This window comes from Diabrotica undecimpunctata, chromosome 3 (genome assembly GCF_040954645.1).
Source record: "Diabrotica undecimpunctata isolate CICGRU chromosome 3, icDiaUnde3, whole genome shotgun sequence".
NCBI lineage: Eukaryota > Metazoa > Arthropoda > Insecta > Coleoptera > Chrysomelidae > Diabrotica > Diabrotica undecimpunctata.
Genome location: NC_092805.1, coordinates 17,451,654 through 17,471,092, shown reverse-complemented (window position 1 = coordinate 17,471,092; position 19,439 = coordinate 17,451,654). Strand labels below are relative to the sequence as shown.

Sequence of the window (19,439 nt, the reverse complement as noted above, 5' to 3'; positions counted from 1 at the left end):
CAATTTAGTTTTAGGCCGTATTTGTTACATGCTTCTACAACGTTATCCATCATCCTTTGGAGCCCCTGCGCACTATCTGCCAGCACACTGTATCGTCTGCATATTTAATATTGTTTATAAGTTGGCCATTTACAGCATTCTCATCTTCTGATTCGTCCAATGCCTCTCTAAAGATATTTTTAGTCTGTCTAACTCCTTTTTCGACTGTGAAATCTCGGACATTTCATTTTCTAATGTTGCAAACTGTTGCTTTTTGTTGGAGATATAAGTTTAAGATCAGTCTTATATCCTAACCATCGATTCCTGATGTTTTTAGGATATCGATTAGTTTCCCATGTAGGACTTTATCAAATGCCTTCTCAAAATCAATGAAACATGCATACACATTGCAGTTGATATCCCTGGCCTCTGTATTAGAACTTGCAAACCAAATAGTGCTTCCCTCGTTCCGAATCCTGCTCTCAATCCAAATTGAACTTCACTCAGGTGTTCTTCTAATTTGGTGTATATGCGCGAGTGAATGATAGTAGATAAAGGGGTACTTTAAGTACATGACTCATTAAACTAATTAATCTATGTTCTTTACATTTTCTAGCGTTGGCTTTTTTAGGAAGTGGAATAAATATTGATAATAGCCAGTCTTTTGGTAAGTAACCAGTCTCGTAGATGTTGTTAAATAGCTTCGTAAGAGCTGTGATTTTTTGTGCCTCTAATAGCTTTAAAATTTTACTATGCACCTCATCAAAGCCTGGTGATTTCCCATCTTTAATCCGCTTAATGGCTATAGTTACTTCTTCGTTTGTTATTCTGGGCCGTAGGGATTGTTTATTTCAGTCTGCATCCTTCTGTCTCTTCGAATAATTCTTGTATATATTCTTTCCATCTTCGTAATTTATCTGCAATGGTAGTCAAAATCTGGCCTTCGGTATCTTCAACTATACCTGTATTGCGTTGTTTTCTGGTGTTCTGTACCTCTTTAATTTTTTTGTGCATATGGAAATCGTCATGTTTGCGTTGTAGTGTTACAACTTGCGTACATTTCTCCGTCAGCCACGCTTCTTTTGCTTCTTTTATCTCCTTAAGTATAGTCTATAGTCTTATTCAACGTTTTATATTCGTTGTCATTTCTACCTTTTATTTTTCTTCGCTCTTCCATCATCTGCAATATTTTATCTGTCACCCATTCTTGCTTTTTTTCTATTTTTGATGTTTTGATGTTTACTGTTCTTCTATGACCTTCACATAACCAGAGGAGAAAAATATGAGCTGCTGAGAATTATTATGCAAGGAAGGATACAAGGAAGAAGAAGCATAGGAAGAAGACGCATCTCCTGGCTGAAGAACCTTAGAGAATAGTTTAACTGTAGTTCACTACAACTTTTCAGAGCAGCAGCCAACAAAGTGACCATAGCCGTTATGATATCCAACCTCCGATAGGAGATGGAACTTTAAGAAGAAGAAGTTCTTCTATACCTCTAGTAGTGTCTTCAACTACATACTGTCTTATATATCTATCTTGGGCCTCATTTTCTTATGAATTATTTTGGGTAGTATGTTGATATTTGCAACCAATAGACTATGTTCTGAGAAGACATCTGCGCCTGGATATGTTTTTGTCAAGGTGATACAATTTCTAAACCTTTTGTTTATGTTGATAAAATCAATTTGGTTTCTTATGATTTTCCCTGGGGTATCACCGGTTGCTTTCTATGTATAAAGTCTTCTTGGGTGTAATTTAAAAAGTGTATTCGTTACAACCGTATCCGTCTCTTGTCAGAATTGGATCAGTCTTTCTCCTCTTTCGTTTCTTATGCCAAGACCACACGACCTCACGACATTCTCGACTGTACCTTGTCCTATTTTTGCATTGAAATATCACAAGTTCTAATATCGTTTAGCTCAATAAACTTTAAAAATCCAAACTTTTAATAGTTTTCTTTCATTTTATTCTGTTCTATGCTAGGTTTTTCCAACATTGTAGTCTCAACAATTTCAGATCTTCTTTCACTGACTTCATCAATTTTGGTGGACGTCTTTCTTTTTTGTACTAGCCTCTATTGCTGACTCCACTAATAAAGGTTGGCTATAATCATTACAAATTTGTCTCTATCTTCTGCTTTTTTGAAAAGGGTCTGTGTATTTAACCCAGTCCTGTGGCTGGGTTTTCAGCCAGGATATTTGTCGTCTACCAGGACTACCTTTTCCTTTGATTTTACCCTTCATAATCAGCTGCAATGACTCATAATTTTCATTTCTAACTATGTTCCTCAAATATGCTGTCTATTTTCTTTTAATGATAGTCAAACGTTTTCTGTCTCTCCCTATTTTGTGCAACATTATTTTTCTCGTAATAAGATCGGTCCATGGTATTTTTAAAATTCTTCTAAAAAGCTACATCTCAAAAGCTTCCAGCTTTTTCATCAAGTTAACATTAACAGTACATGAGCTTCGGCACCATAAAGAAGAATAGAGTGGCTAGTACATTTTACCACACGATATCGGATTTGCAAAGAGAGACTTTAGTTACTTAGAAATTTTGCCATCTTTAAAAATGCTGCTCTTGATTGCTCTATTCTTGATCGAACTTCTGATTTCGGATCTTCAGTAATCCAGATTTCTAAATACTCTATATTGTTCACTTATTTATTATCTTCATTTTTTATCTGGTTCCGAGGCTTTATATCGGTTCTTTGAGCCTTGTTTTCTTTTACAATGGGTAGGATGCTAACCTGGCCCATCAACCCTCCTCTTTTATCCGGGCTTCAGAATCCTGAGACACCTATAGAAGAATACGAAATGAAACAAAGCAGTTGGTAAGAAGAACAAAAAATGAATGCTGGAAACAGTTTACAAAAAGGATGGAAAGCGACTTCTATGGTACACAAAAACAAATATGGAGATTCATAAGAAACCAACGGAAAGAAATGGCAGAGTTGAAGGAATATAATAACATACTCACATATAACAAAGAATACATAACATACAATATTGTCAAATTAGGCACTCTAGTTAGTCGAAAACATATTTTTTTTCATCAAGAATCAGCAACAATCGTATCTGTACTTATTATTTAAGCAAACAAATCGTAGATGAATTTTTTTTCAAATAATGGTGGTTTCATCACTGTAAATAATATACAAATTAAAGTCCGTAGACTAATAATTACTCCAAATGAAAGACTCTTAATATCCAATGTATCTTCCACTATCCCGCATAAGATAATAGAGAAAGAACTTTTATCTTTAGGGCTAAAACTAACTTTATCAATGTCATTTTTGCGAGTAGGAACCGCCAATCCGGAATACAAACATGTACTTAGCTTCCGTTGACATATTTACATATTCCCACCCACAATTCCAATTCCCGATTCCATAGTTATAACGTTTGATGACATTAGTAATCGAATTTTTTTACACTAGACAATGTATGTTTCCATTGTAAACAACATGGCCACATTTCCAGAAGTTGCTCAGTAACTTTAAATAACTCATCTTAAAAAACATCATCTACAACCCACTTAATAACGCACGATACATTGACTATAGATAATGCAATATGAGTACTATCTAAAACAAATATATTCACTTCACCAATCATATTATTTCCCATAAGCATTACTAAATAGACTTCATCTTCCAGTCTACACAATGATTCTAGCTCTCTTAATGAAAATAAAGATTGTCAGGCATCACAAAAATTTAGCATACCAAACGAGGACACATCAAAATCATCCTCCAAATGATCTATATCTGAAGCAATAACATCCCCCATTGAGACATCAGCTAGTGACAATGTATTTTCAAAGCCAACCCAGACAAAAAAAAATAAAAACAAAAACATAGACAGTGTCTTTAGAAACCCTAATGCAACCAAATAAAGATTTATTTAATTCCGAAAAACAAATATTAACCTTCGAAGAAACAGTTGATTTATTTGAAAACATTTAAGGAGCTAAAGATGTTATCAGTATTACAAATAAATATACCTCAGACACTCAAGCATTTATACAAACATTTAATTTATTACAATGAGATAAAAAACGGGTTTTATACCCATTATGATATGCTAAAAATTTTAGATAACGATCTTTCACGTGCTATTATTTGTCTTCAAGAAACAAATTTCAAAGACCAACATTGTCAACTCCGGTAATATATCCAAAGCTCTTATAATTACCGATACCCTCAGTTCCATCAATACCATTAACCAGCTTTACACAACACATCCAATTGCTCTTCTAATTAAAAAAAGAACTAGCTACCCTAGAAAACAGCAACCATACTGTACAATTTCTATGGGTTCCTTCACACATTGAACTTCAAGGGAATGCAGAAGCGAACCACATTGCCCAACAAGCAAGAAACAGTGAAACCGCGGTGAAGTGAAAAATGTAGTGCTGACTTAACATAATTTGTTAAAGTGAAGGTTAAAAATTTGTGGCAAAACCAGTAGAACAGTTTATCTTCAAAACTTCGCGAAATAAAAACATATATAAAACGGTGGAAATATCAAATTTCCAACAGGGCTTATTAAGTCGTTCTTACTCGACTTCGTCTAGGATATACAAAAACCTATCCACGGACATATAATTGAGTATAGCATTAGCATTAACATATAATTAATATGTCCTTGTAGAGTGTTCAATATACCAGGTGCAAAAACAGACCAACCACCTCATTGAATCAACAAGAGAAATCTTAGGAGAAAAATGTAGAATTGAATAATTGGTAAAATTCCTTAAAGACATTAATATACTTAAAAAAAAAATATATTTATAAGTCTATTATCTCATGTATATGTTTATATGTCGCTAATAACCAGAGATTGATGCGACAATGTTTGTAGGTAAATAAAAAAAACGTTCAAATCGCCTCACCTCTACTTCTAGCTGAAACCCATGCAACGCCTGCACCGGCGTAGGATGCAGAAAAGTACCATAGGGAGAGGACGAAAACTCCACCAACAGTTCATGTCCGCTGGACACAGCAGGAGGAACTTCTTCACCCCCACCGCAGAACTTAAGAATCACTGGATCTCTCGTAGTGTACCCATCGTAGACGGTCACGTAATCTTGGACGTCATCGCATGCGTCCCAAACTTTTATTTCGCTTGGTGTTGCTGTACCGAATAATGCTGCTTGGCTGCGTATGGAGACGAGCTGACCTTTTGGTTGGCGAACTGTTATTAGCGCGTGTTTGCCTGAAAATAAATTAAAAAAAAATCAGTTAATAACGCGCATGTAAGTAGGCCTTAACAGGGACCAGAGAAAAATAAATGGTAAAACATTAAGAGTAAGGTAATATGATGACACTGGGAAACACATTTTTTGTTGAGTTATATCTGACATTTGTTTTCCACTAATTTTTGTCGTCTGAATATGAGATGTCTGAATATGTCTATCACGTCAACTTTTTAAACTACAGGATATCTTCAAAAATTATACATAATATAAAGAAACATAAAATAAAAACGTAACAAATCTACAGTTTACAAAACATTTAATGTAAGTTATATCGAGTTTATACAAATAAAATTGTTTAACAATACTTAGAAATTAAGACAAAAATTTTCGTTTATAGCTTTCTCTGGAGTGATCAGTTTGTGTACATTCGCGCTTGATGCTCCAACAATAGTCAGCCATCATATGTACTTCCCATCTACCCTGATACCGTGCTTCCATGAACTTTAAATCTTAATGGAAACGCTCACCCTGCTCATCACTCACCGCACCAAGATTGTCCCGGAAATTAACAAGGTGGCTATGTAAAAAATGCCCTTTAATGCTTATGTTGCAACCTAGATTTTGCAAGCTCTCCAAGAGGTGCTGGACAATGTCGGCCTTAATTCAATTCTCGTGTACTTCCAAGAAAGTTTTTAACAATGCTTTTGAATACCAAACACACATTCTTCTCAATTTCTGACATTGTTACCACGAAATGTTCATCTGCAGGAAGTTGCCAAATCTGTGGACCATCAAAAACAAAGGCCTTTATCTTTTCAAATGACAGGCTAGGAAATTTCGACACGAGATACTTGAAACAGTCTCCTTCAGTTAGCAAAGCTTTAAAACATTGCTTCATGAGACCCATTTTATATGCAGAGGTGGAAATATAATATTCTTTCTGTCGACAAGTGGCTGATGTACAATGTTTGGATCACCAGATCTCAGGTCCGGTCTTGGCGGCCAATTCGACTTCACCCAACGTTGCTCACGAGCTATCCCACATATACAAAAAGCAAAGATACTTTGTGTATCCACGTTGTTGACCAAGTAGGAAGTAGACCATTTTACGATCAACACAAATGATCCATTGGTGCATTTGGTATCGCAGCAGATCAATGACGTTCTTTAAATCGTCATATTCTTCACGCAAACAAACTGTATGGCCAATTGAAACTGAACCAAATAAATTTCCATTGTGGAGTAGAATACACATCAAGCTCCGCTTTAAGCTATCTATAAGCAGTTGCGTTATAGTTTGAAATTCCCAATTCTTCCATTAAACCACTTACATTATGGCAAAACAAAAATCCACCATCACTTTAAACCCTTTCTCGTATTCGAAAATAGGATGCCTTGACTTCCCTTTCAAGCAAGTTTTTCTCATTGAATCGTGACGCTAAGAGCTCTAAAGCTTTTTTGGATAGTCCCAAATCTCGTACTAAATCATTTAGCTCTTTCTGGTCGAATCCCTTACGTACGGAGTTGTCTTCAATTTCGAAATCTTCGTCGTTGGAATCGCTTTTATCTGCACCATATCCGTATTCTTCTTCTTCTAAAGTGGGAAATTCATTGAAAACTGGAACGGGGATTGAGCGTATAGCTGACAGTAAAGTAGGATACTTTATCTTATATTTGTTTTTCTTGTAATATCCTGATCTTTTCAATATACAAAAGTAACAATCACTTAAATTATCTTTGGGCTCGCGTCAAATCATAGGTATATCAAATGGATGTTTAGTACGTGTCCGCTTGGTCCATATCCGTAAACCATCAACATACTGTTTACACACTTTATGAGGTGCTCATGCTTTATTTGATGACTAAGTTTCACTTTAAAATAGGCAAAATATGCTTGTCTGACAAATGTACTGAAGTTTGTCTTTTGACTGGGAATTATAAAACTGCCACATATATAGCAAAAAGAATCGGGGCTGTTTTCACACTACAACGTGTAAGAGCAGAAGTAGCCATAAGGAAACGTTTCAGTTCAAATACACTAAGCACCTCTATACACTTAAGTAACGAAATACTAAATACTTCTAACCGACACATAACGTTTCACCACAATATAACAGACGTAACTGAAGTAAACGGGCAAGTCTGCACCAGCTGAAGTTATCAGCGCGTCATACCCCCACCAATGTGCGCCTCACCCACATAGAAAACGAACTTGACGTAATAGAAGAAAACTTAAAACAGTTTTGAAACCAGCATGCCTAATTCTATAGAAAACAGCTAAAAAATCTAACTCAACAGAAATTGAGTTTCAAATTGTTCCCCAGTGTTATCTAGCTAATTATATGACGTGATTGTGTACATATATTTAATATTAAAGGCAAGCTTATTTTCCTTTGCATACTTAATATGCACACGCCTATGATCATAGATTACGGTTTTATATGATCCCTTCACAAAAGACAAATCTCAGACAATCATTCCATTGTTTGTGTCTTTCTTAAGCAAAAATATTTCATTTCTGTCGTGGAAGTAGCTTTGTTCTTGTATTCTAATGATTTAAGAGCACAAGAAAATGGTAGGTGAGAGAATAATAAACAACACACAATTACGTCAAGACAATTCGGTGTATTATAACTCTCTTAAGGCTTCTGTGACGTGGGAGGTTTATTAAAACGATCTTTTTAAACAAATAAATAAAGCTTTTAAGTATTTTTTATACTTTAAGTCAAATAATTTGTTGTGCTTCTTTACATGTTTATTAAAAAAATAAGTTTAAGTAGATAATTATTAATGGTACACAGTTTATATTTGTTTATATGTATTACATCACCCGGCATCCGACGGGTGAAATTTTGTAACGCTGTTTGACACGTGGGTGTGACAACACATAAGTTGAAAATATTCTCATTCCTATATCTCATAGATTTTCATAATAATATGAAATATTATAGCTTCAGGATACATTACGGTAATAAATGTCAGAAGAACATTTGCTAATATTTAGTATTAAACATATAGCCAATTATATGAAATAACAATTTTTTTTCGAGAAAAAAAAAAGTGTAATATGACCGAAGAATCAATACATTTGTATCGAAATTATTAGTATGAAAATAAGAAAATATAATAGAAGGAGTATCTAGTTATAAAAAAAAAACAGAATCAAATTCTACAGATTAATTATTGAGTTATCAGTTCTTAAAGTGGGAGCAAGTTTCGCAGTATTTCACACAGTGTTCTAAACACAAAAAAACTTCACACGCCTCACACACGTATCTAGTTTTCCTGTCTCTATTCTGGGACATTTTCAACATCGTCCCTGCTGATTAGGTTTCCTCTTCTTTGCAGGTGGTCTCGGAATTTTTACCTAAAATCTTTCGGATACTGCTTCTCAATTCTCTAGATCAGAGTTTCCCAAACTTATCTAAACCGCGACCCCTTTTTGCTAAAAAATTTGTTCGCGACCCCCCAATTTCCCCCCCACTCATTTATTCAATATTATTTGACAGAAATAGCGTGCCTAATTTACAATTATCTGATGGTTTCTCAAATTTAATTTTATTTTACTTTTTAAGTTTAAATCAAAAACAATTATTTTATTTTAATACAATTATTTTAGTGATTGCGATCTGTCCCACTAGTAATTAGTAGTAGGTACTACTGCAAGAATAGCATTTACAATAAAAATAAATAATAAGAAGTCGACTGCACAGTGTACACCGCGACATATTAGCTTGTGTCTACATCGCAAAACTCTTCCATGATAATCACGAAAGCGCTCGCTACTAGATGGCACTCTGTAACGTTCTCGTAGCCTCGTTTTGGCTTTATATGAGCGGCGATGCGCAACGAAACCTCAGTTCGAATCCAAACAGCCTAAGGTGGCGAACGCGGTGTTGAGTAATGAGTAAATATTTTACGACTTACGTATTTCCGTTTACGTATTTACGTCTACTATAAATTATAAATTATGGATAAGTTTTTAAAAAGAAGTGTAGAACCATCTACGTCTGAAAGTGGCAGTAGCAGCAATAAAAAGAAAAACAGATTCTACATTGATGAATATCTTAAATATGGTTTTACCGTTATTTCCAATAAACCACAATGTGTTATTTGTGGACAAGTCTTGTCAAAAGAAAGCATGAAGCCATCAAAGTTACTTCGACATTTAAATAGCAAACATCAAAAAAAAAGACAAGCCCGTAGAATTCTTTGAAAGAAAGCTGAACATCCTTCACAAACAGCAAGACAGTTTTCCCTGGGAACCACTACTAATGAAAAAGCATTATTAGCAAGTTATAAAGTTGCTTATCGTGTTGCCAAAACTAGTAATCCGCACACAATTGCTGAAAATCTGATTTTTCCAGCAGCTGTTGAAATGGTACATATAATGTGTTGGGAAAGAGAGGCTGCAAAATTAAATACAATATATCTGTCAAATAATACTATCCAAAAAAGAATTAGTCATATGGCAGAAGATATTCAAGCGCAAGTTGAGGAAAATCTTAATAAATGCACGTACTTCTCTCTTCAAATGGACGAATCCACAGATATATCTAACTGTGTCCAATTCATTACGTTTGTAAGATATGATACAAATAATGGCATTCAAGAAGATATTTTATTTTGTTCCCCATTGGAGACCAATACCACTGGAAAACGTTTACTCGACACTTTTATGAAACGTACAAGTAAATATGATATTGACTGGGGTAAATGTATTGCTATATGCACAGATTGCGCTAAAGCTATGACAGGACATAAATCTGGTCTTGTCGTGAAATTACAAGAAATAATGCCAAATGGAGATATTGTTTTTTACATCGAGAAGCTCTTGCGTCCAAAGCTTTACCTCCTGAAATGGACTGTGTTATGAAAACCATCAGTAAAGTTGTAAATTCCATTAAAGGAAAAGCTTTGCAGACCCGTATTTTTAGAAAAATTTGCGAAGACATGGGTGCTTTATTTGAAAATCTTCTCTATCACACCGAAGTAAGGTGGCTTTCAAGGGGAAACGTACTGTTTTGAACAGTAATTTACAAGTTCGCGACATTAATATAATTACAGCCACAGATAAAATTTCTGGCGAAAAAGGCGTTTCTAAGAAAAATCGATTTATGGTCGACCTCACTTTGCAAAAAACAACTCGATTCATTCCAGTGCCTTCAGGAAATTATGGAAAATGTATCCAATTACAGTGCTACAAATTTTGAACAAGTTTTTGCTGGCATGCATGTTACTTTGCTCAATTTAAAACAACAGCTCTGTGATTATTTCCCCGAAGAAATTCAAAACAGTTACGACAGTTGCAGATGGATACTAAATCCGTTTTTAGCCGATTCCTTTCAGCATGTTGAAATACCAATAAACATGAAAGAAAAACTTATTGAAATATCAAGTGATGGAATGTTGAAGCTCAAATTTTTTTCCCAGAACTCGGACCAATTTTGGACCGAAAAGATGCACGAATACCCCCAGTTGGCGAGTGAAGCTGTAAAATGTTTGGTTCCATTTGTAACATCATATTTGTGTTAAGTTTCTCGTATGTGACTGCCATTAAAACAAGAGTTAGAAATCGTCTCGTACTTGAAAATGATATAATTTTGTGTATCTCAAATACACAGCCTAGATTTGAAAGGTTAGTTTCATAGAAACAGGCGCAGAGCTCTCATTAAGATTATAATATTTGACTTTGTGTTACTCTTTTATTTTTACGGACTTTAATATTTAGTTTTATATTTCGTCTGATAATTAATTGTTAATTTCTATTTACGGCGTTGTTAAAATAAAAATACATGATCTAGCAAATTGGTGCTTTTGTCTTATTTTGGAAATGTTCAGCGACCCCCCTAGTACCTCATGGCGACCCCCCAGGGGGTCGAGACCCCCACTTTGGGAAACACTGTTCTAGATAATCTAGGGTTACTCATTCTTTCTCTTTGATATTCTTCGATCAATTGGAAACCCAGTTTCTTTAGGAAAAGCCTTCTGGCGATGTTGGGACTATCGTTGTTTTGTCTTTAATGATCTGGCGATTGATTCCTGCAGTGTTTACTAGAGAGAAAAAACTTGTCAAAGGAGAGTAACGACTGTTCCGTGCTATATTATAAACTACAGATAGCTTGTCTACTACATCAACTCCGCCTTTGGTCGAATCATAAAAGAAAATAATTTTAGGCAGGCTATTATGAGTATCTGTTACTGTTGTATTATGGTGAAGAGAAGATATAAATAAAACATCTTTTCCTTTCTTTGGTACATACGAAAGAATAGTGTTTCCATCATGAAATCCAAATATACTAAAAAAAACTTCGCTTTCTTTTCCTTCCAGGAATTCTATAGGCAAATGAGGCTTATTTTTCCTGATAATATCTACTGCCGTTAAACTATGAGTCCCACGCAACTTCACCAAGAGATCACGACTAGTGTACCAGTTATCAAACGTTATATTGCGTTTGAGCCCAGGCACGGGAGCAACCAATCTTTCTGCAATGTCTTTCGGAGAATTGCTAACTCGGAATGTACCTTACGGCTGTTGTCCGACATACTTCTCTATATTGAGTAGGTAGTTCGTACGTGCGTCAACTAATACATGTACCTTGATTCCATATTTCGATGACTTATTAGGCATATATTGCCTGAAAGCACATCTCCCTCTGAACGGATCAAGCTTCTCGGTAATTGTCAAAAATTCAGAGGGAGAATATGCAGATTTGCAATTTTCCACAAACCTATCGAAGAAAGCTCTGATATGAGCTAGTTTATCTAGCTTGACTCTTTCTTCGAGGTTTTGTTTATTATCGAATCTTAGACATGAAATTGTGACACATTGTGCAACGAAAAATATCCATTCCTATTCCGTCAGTATTCCACAATTCATATAAATGACGATGGTTATTTTTGAATGCACCAGACAGGTAAAGGAGTCACAACACGGCCTTGATTTCTATCACAGATGTATTCTCATAATGTGAAGAGTTCTTCCAACTTTCAGATTTTTTTGAAATTCGTTGGTTAGATGCTTAACCAAGTCCGCAATCATTTGTCCATCAATAAATAGCAGAAAGCACTCAATTGGCAGGCTTTACATGATTTTTGACTCCTGGTAAATGTGTAATTAAGTTTTCTGCTCTTGTTTGAACATTTCGGTTATTGGGTTCTTTACACTATCACATTCGATTCTCTCCGGAATAATAATAACCTAGTCAAATACTTTCTACAACAGCTTGCTGATTTCCATTCTCTTCCTCGGGGTCTTGTTCCATATCGGGATAATCGCTGTTTATACTTACATTGTCAATATTGTCTTCTGTCTCTGAATCATCTTGATTAATAAATTCGTCTTCGTCTTCGACTTTTTTTCATTTATTTCAATATTGCGAAAAAAACTACGCACTCTAAATAAAAACGTTCAACAGATGACTTTTTTGAAAATACTTGCTCTTAAAATGAGATTTTCTAGATTAAAAAATGTTTATAAACAAAAAAATATTATAAATTAAACCCGAAAGTTTTTTTTTATTAACATCTAAGATTTTTTACAATCTGTTTCACAATAAAAACAATAAGTAAAATTGTTTATCTTTACAATATCAGAGAGATGTAAGGTCCAGTGACCAAAGCATTCCAACACAAATATTAGCTTGTTTACCGCTGGGATGCACACATACACAGATACGCGAACACGAATACAAATCAACCTGTTTTGATGTATCCTATCAACCTATGTAAGGCGTCATCCTGGATATACCAAGGGATATTAGTGATTGTTCTTTTAGATTAAAATATTTGTATTTTCATAACATTGGATTTGCTAGCTGATCCCCAGAGCCTCCGTCCGGCTCGCGGAGATAAGAATACGGCCGGGGTCAGAAAGCCCTGCCTGTCGTAAGAGGCGAGTAATGGGTAGGAATAGGGAGGTGGAGAGCCGTCGCTTGAGGTGTCGGGTTGGTAGAAACGCACACGGTCGCTTCGGCGACACGGTCACCGGTCTACATTCCTAGTATCCGAGACGAGACTCTCGTGGGACCACTCTACTCCCATTTCAAAAGAGCCTGATGAGGTTGAACGAGCTGGGCCCGTATATACCTCTCCTGACCTCGGTCAGGCGTGGTGTGGGTGTCCCGGCACGTACCCATCAGGAGATCCAAGAGTGGTAGAGGAGAGATCCTCGGCGGCGACCTATCTACGTGTGAGGTGGAAATTCCTCCGCCTGCCGAACCTACCCGCCCGTGGTGTGGGAGTAACGGGTAGGCAAGGTACTCACAACACAGGTACTACGGGGAAGGTGGAGCCCCCACGGGCCGCGTATAGTGGACGTGTCGTGGTAACCCCACGGGGTACCCCCACGGGGGGACCCACGGGACGTCTTGGTACGCGCCGCGTGGCACCTTCACTTTGGTGTCGGACTCGTAGGGGCAGAGGTTTCGTTACGGGCGTATGTCGAAAGATAGGTAGCATAGGGTCCTACCAGGTCTTAGTATTTGGAGGGCACGCACTCATAGCAATGATCCCCAGAGCTGCGAACCATGTAACCAAACGGGTTAGTTTTTTTCCTGCATACAGTAAAGTTTTTTGTATAAAATTCCTAGTTGTAATCTTTTCGTCCATATATGTTTGGCCCATGTTAATCTTTTGTCCAGATGAATGCCTAGATATTTTACGTCATCGTAAATCGATGTCTTCTTCTTTTTTCTTCTTCTTCTTCTTTTTATGAAGACATGACTCGGTCTATTTTTAAATGTCCCTCCAGCAAGTTGTCCTTCCATGGTTTTCATGGTCTTCCCACCGATCTTCTTCCTATTGGGGAACCGTCTCTTGCCGTCTTTACTACTATATTCGTTGTCATTTGGCTTATATAATCGTTCCGTTTGTAACGATGCTCTGATCGTTTAACAGTTCAAACCGTGGGAGTGTCAATATTTGCGCATCCACTTCTACAACGTGACGGCGAAGTGGGAATCAGAACGGCTATTTAAGGCGTGTGAATAGCGGAATTAGATAGTCTTGTAGCTAGCGCTCTAGGCTCCCTGACTCGCCGGTGTAGTGAACCTGCGAGCCATTCCGGACAGAGAGATTTCCGCATTGAGGATCGTACTCTGTCCCTAACCAAGCGGAACCCATCGGTGTTGCGTATTGAGCATTACCGCGGATCTGCACAGAACCAACCGGGACAGAGAGATTTCCGTATTGAGGATCATACTCTGTCCTTAGCCAAGTGGAACCCGTCGGTGTTGTGTATTGAACATTGCCATGGGTCTGCACAGCTAAATATTTTGTTTGCGAGCGTATTCGGAGCTTTCGCTGAATTGAAGCGAAAGCGAGTATAAATCTGCTCGCGATCGATTTCCCCCATTTCGTTTCTCATTAATACTAATTAATTTCTTTTCTTTTATAGACGTTCGCCGAGGACTTCGTTCATCGCGGGATCCAGACGGGGACGTAGAATTCGTTTTAGTTTTATTCATTGTATAAGTATACAACGTAGAATTCCTTTTTATTTTTATTTATTGTAGGTATACTAAATTAATAGATTTATTTTTATTTCAAACCTGTGTTTTACTGAGTCTGTCGCCCCGAAAGAGCTACCCATCACACGTTCTAATCTTCTATTTTTTACCCAGTTCTTGATTTTTCTTTAGCTCTGTCCCATAGTGTCTTACCAACAATTTTTTATCTCTGTTGTTTCTAACATCCTTTTTGTCCTCTCTGTGTCAGGTCTTGTTTCTGCCGCGTATGTCGTTATTGGTCTGATGACTGTTTTGTAAATTCTGCCTTTCGTTTCTTTCCCGATATTTTGATTTCTCCATATTGTTTCATTCAAGCAGCCTGCGGCTTTGTTTGCTCTATTTACTCGATCTTCCACTTCGGTTTCGAGGTTTTCGTAGGTAGATAATGTGATGCCTCGATATTTAAACTTCATCACTTGTTCTATTATCTGACCTTTCAGCTCCAATTTACATCTTAGTAAATTTGTTGTTGTAACCATGCATTATGTCTTTCTTGGGGAAATTAACATGTTAAGTTTTCTGACGGTTATACTAAATTGGTGCAGCATACGTTGTAAATCATCTTCACTTTGAGAGAGTAGTATTGTGTCCTGTGCATAGCAGATTAATTTAAGTTGATTTTCTCCTATTTGGTATACCTTTTTAGTTCTTACTATTTTTATTATTTCGTCCATAATCAGGTCGAACAATAGAGGACTCAGGGAATCTTCTTGTCTTATCCCATTGCCAGCTTAAATAGGATCGGTTAGTTCTACCTCTACTTTTACTTTTATTTTGTTGTTTTGGTATATATAAATCGATGTTAAGAACCGCTATTCTATGACGCTACCCGTGACTACGCCATCTTGTGGCGCTACTTCCGTGACGCTCAACTTAGCATTTTACTGAAGAGAAAAAAGTAATACAACGCCAGCTTTGCTTCAAAAAATCCAAAATATTTCATTTGGAAAAGAAATAAAAAAAAAACAAATTAAGTTTTTTGTATTTAAATTTATAATAAAATAATGTAAGTCATAAATTATAGGTGTGCTTCTTATGTAGCGATGAGTATAAGATCCTCTTAATACTTAAAGGACGCTCCGTATGTATTATGTAAACCTTGCTTTTTCGGTAGTGCAAAAAATATGCTTTAAAAATAAATTTACTTTCCAAATTTCGGCGTTCGACTTGGCTTAAAAAGTTTAATCCCATTTTCGGTTCGGTATCTACCTCGTTACCATAAAGTGTACTTGGCAACAATGTCCCTTCACTTCTCACTTTTCGTGGAATTAGGGCCGGAGGATTGGGGTCTAGCGACCTAGTTCTGGCTGAGTGGAATAGAGATCCAATTTGGGAAATTTCTTTCCGTCGCGTCGGTGGCTCAGGTTGGTACGCTTGCTTGTTGTGACAAAGCCCTAACGAAGTTTTCTGAATCGGAATAGGAAGCGAACAGCGTCAACAGAAGTATTTGTTTTTGGTCTTTGGCGAAATAAATAATGCATCGGTAGATGAGATATTCGAGATTATTTTTAAAAGAGAGCGCATTGATAGAAAAATGGAATAAATTTAATAAAAATGGCACAAGCACAAACATCTTTACTAAGAGAATGTTTGTGCTCGATTTTTATTAATTAACACAAAATTTTGTTGGCAATTAATTGGTTTATTTTCTCAAATTCGAGACTTCGTATAATATGGACAAGTATCTATAATTTTGTTTTTTCTTTGCATAGTTTGCACTTTATACACAGTTAGACAAATCGTTATCATGAATAATAATCTTCCCTTTTTAAGCGTCGCGTGTTTTACTTGTTTTTAAAGAAAAATACAATATTTGCTCGTTCGTTTATAATAAATTAATTACATTCATTGATACCCTACGTGGGATTTTACTTATAAACTTATAAAATTCCAAACTTGAGATAAGTCAGTATTAAAGAAAACCATAAGAGTACTTGAAAAACGCTACACAATTCCAGTTTTGCTATATGGAATGAAAGCGTAGACTTTTTCTAAGGCATCTATGAAGAAGTCGCTGGCTTTTGAGATGTGGTGATAAATTATGTGGACATCATGGATTGATGAAGTGACTAATTCTGAAGTAAAGGAGGCCAGTGATGGTGACGTAAATCCTGGTTCCATACCCTAAATGCTCGTTCAATATGTCGACCGCAGATCGGTTTAACTATTTTAAATAACTGCAATCAAAGTCAAAATTGCAACTAATAGGCAACGAAATAAGAATAAGATCACAGTTTAATCTTCAGCATGTTTCTTTTCCTAAATCCTTTTCTTTTTTGCTGTGTTTTCAATGTTGTCCTTGATATACATTCATGTTGAGGTGTATATGAAACTATTATGGCAAGAAGGTTTCAACATATTAAATCTAGTTCTAGGACACACTTTAAAAATACTTTCGCTCGGAGAAAACTCTGTAGTTGTTGAAGGCTTCTGAATTTTCTGAATAACTAATCGTTTATTAATCTCTTTTCTCTAAATAGTCAACAGGGCCTTTTCCAAATTTTTCTTTACTATTTGAACACTACGCTGCGCAGCACCATTACTTTGAGGGTGATACGGAGGTGTCTTCATCGGTTTTATTCCATTTGCTTGACAAAATGCCACAAATTCACTGGAATTGAAAGGAGTATTAATATTGAATTATAGTAAACATATCTCTTAATTTTGATATAGTCTCTGATGCATCTGTGCCATTTGATATTAATTTAACATCTAATCATTTTGATTTGGATCCTCATAAAAGGCAACAGTGGAATCAGAGTGAAATGAGAGAAATTGATGATATAAAACAAAAAATTGCAGAAAAAGATGCAGCAAGCTTTAAAAAGCATACAAGAAAAAACTATGGGGTTTAAGCAGGCAGCAAAACATTTAACGTTCCAAAAACGACTTTAAAAAGGCGCTTTAATAAGCAACAAGGAAGTACCAAAGGTGATTTGGTAGGACGAAGACCAATATTTTCTACTGCTATTGAAAAGGAAATTGCTGACCATATTATCACCACGGAAGCTCGTTTTTTTGACCTGACCAGTAATGATTTATGAAATATTGTATACGAAGTAGCTAAAAGAAACAATATTAGCCTCAGTTTTAATAAGGAAACCAAGATGGCAGGCTGGGAATGGGTCAGAGTCTTTTTAAAGCGAAATCCTCGAATATCATTACGAACTCCAGAAAATACTTCGTTGGCAAGGGCTTTTAATAAACCAAATATATGTGCCTATTTTACAGCACTAGCACATATATTAGACAAGTTTTAATTACCACCGAGAACATTTATAACATGGACGAGTCCCGGTTTGACAACTGTGCAAAAGAGATCGCAGATTTATGCTAGTAGAGGTCGCAAACAAGTTGGTGTTTTAAGTAGTGCAGAGCGGTCTACATATTACGGTCGTATGTGCAATGAATGCAATTGGAACATATGTTCCTCCTGCTTTGATTTTTCCTCGACAGAGAGAGAAAGACGAACTTATGATCGATGCACCTACTGGAAGTGTAGCCTTCGCTCAAGAAAAAGGATGGATGACTTCCGGCATTTTCTGTCTCTGGCTGCAACATTTTTTAAGGTATTCAAAGGCTTCTAAAACCAATAATTTTTGTTGTTACTCGATGGTCATGGTAGTCATAAAAGTTTTGAAGCTTTCCAGTTTGCAAAAGAAAACGGTATTATAATGTTCTGTTTTCTGCTCACTGCTCTCATCACGTTAAACCTTTGGACGTAGGATTTTTAGACCCCTTCAAACTTACTACGCCAAGAAATTTAATTATGGCTGCGACAGAATCAAGGTAAAATAGTTACCCAATTTAAAGTAGCCAGTATCTTTAATAGAGTATATTTAAAAAGTACTTTTCCATCAAATGCAATAAATGCATTTAAAAAGACAGGAATAGAACAGTTCAATCCAGATGTCTTCGAGGATTGGCAATTTTTGCCGTCTATAACGACAGATAGAGAAAATTATGAACAAAACCCACTACCAGGATGTTCTGACGAGAACTCACTACCGGAACATCGGAACCAAAATGTTTCTTCGATTGAAGGTTTATCAAAAATCACTGATCAGAAATCAACATCATCATCAGTCCTAAACATCTTGGTCGAAGATATTTTGTCCTCCTCCTTTAGCTGGAGTATCTGAAGTAACTAAGAAAAGGGGTAGAAAACGGGACAAACCAGGATATTTAAATTTAACGTCAGAAACTGATGATATAAAACAAAAATCTGCAGAAAAAGAAGCAAAAAAAGAAAACAGAACGCAAGAAAAGTGAAAAGGCACGTTCGTGTTTCAACTACAAACAGTTCTGAAGACGATTGTGAATCTTCTTTTGAAGAAGACGACTCGGACGATGCAGCTTGCATTTACTGTAACGAACTATTTTCACATTTACAACCTAAAAAACTCCTTGGTATAAGTTTTTTAATGTACCTAGAAAATATGTTACCACGATCATAAGACTGAGATTTGGGCACGCTTGTTACCCCAAACATTTATTTAAACTTAAGGTTTTAGATAATGATCAATGTGAATTTTGTACAGAAGAAGGAAACCTAGATCATATATTTTTCAGTTGCCCCAGAAATATTATAACTTCATCCAGATTAATAAATAATTTACATAAACACAATATATTAGCCCCTTGGAACCTTCAGTACCTATTATCATTAGACTCGAGAGCAGTGTATGATTTATTAGTTATGTTTTTAAAAGATAGTAAAATAACCATGTGAATAATTATACATTAGT

General features: G+C 36.0%; 1 protein-coding gene across 1 annotated transcript in view; it reads right to left on the bottom strand.

The window, feature by feature from the left end:
- LOC140436490 (uncharacterized) overlaps window positions 1–19,439 on the bottom strand; it is a 246,691-nt gene that overhangs the window by 121,583 nt on the left and 105,669 nt on the right. The window contains exon 5 of the mRNA XM_072525350.1: window positions 4,877–5,199. Within this exon, the coding sequence (XP_072381451.1) occupies window positions 4,877–5,199 (323 nt within the window). The remainder of the gene's footprint in view (window positions 1–4,876; window positions 5,200–19,439) is intronic.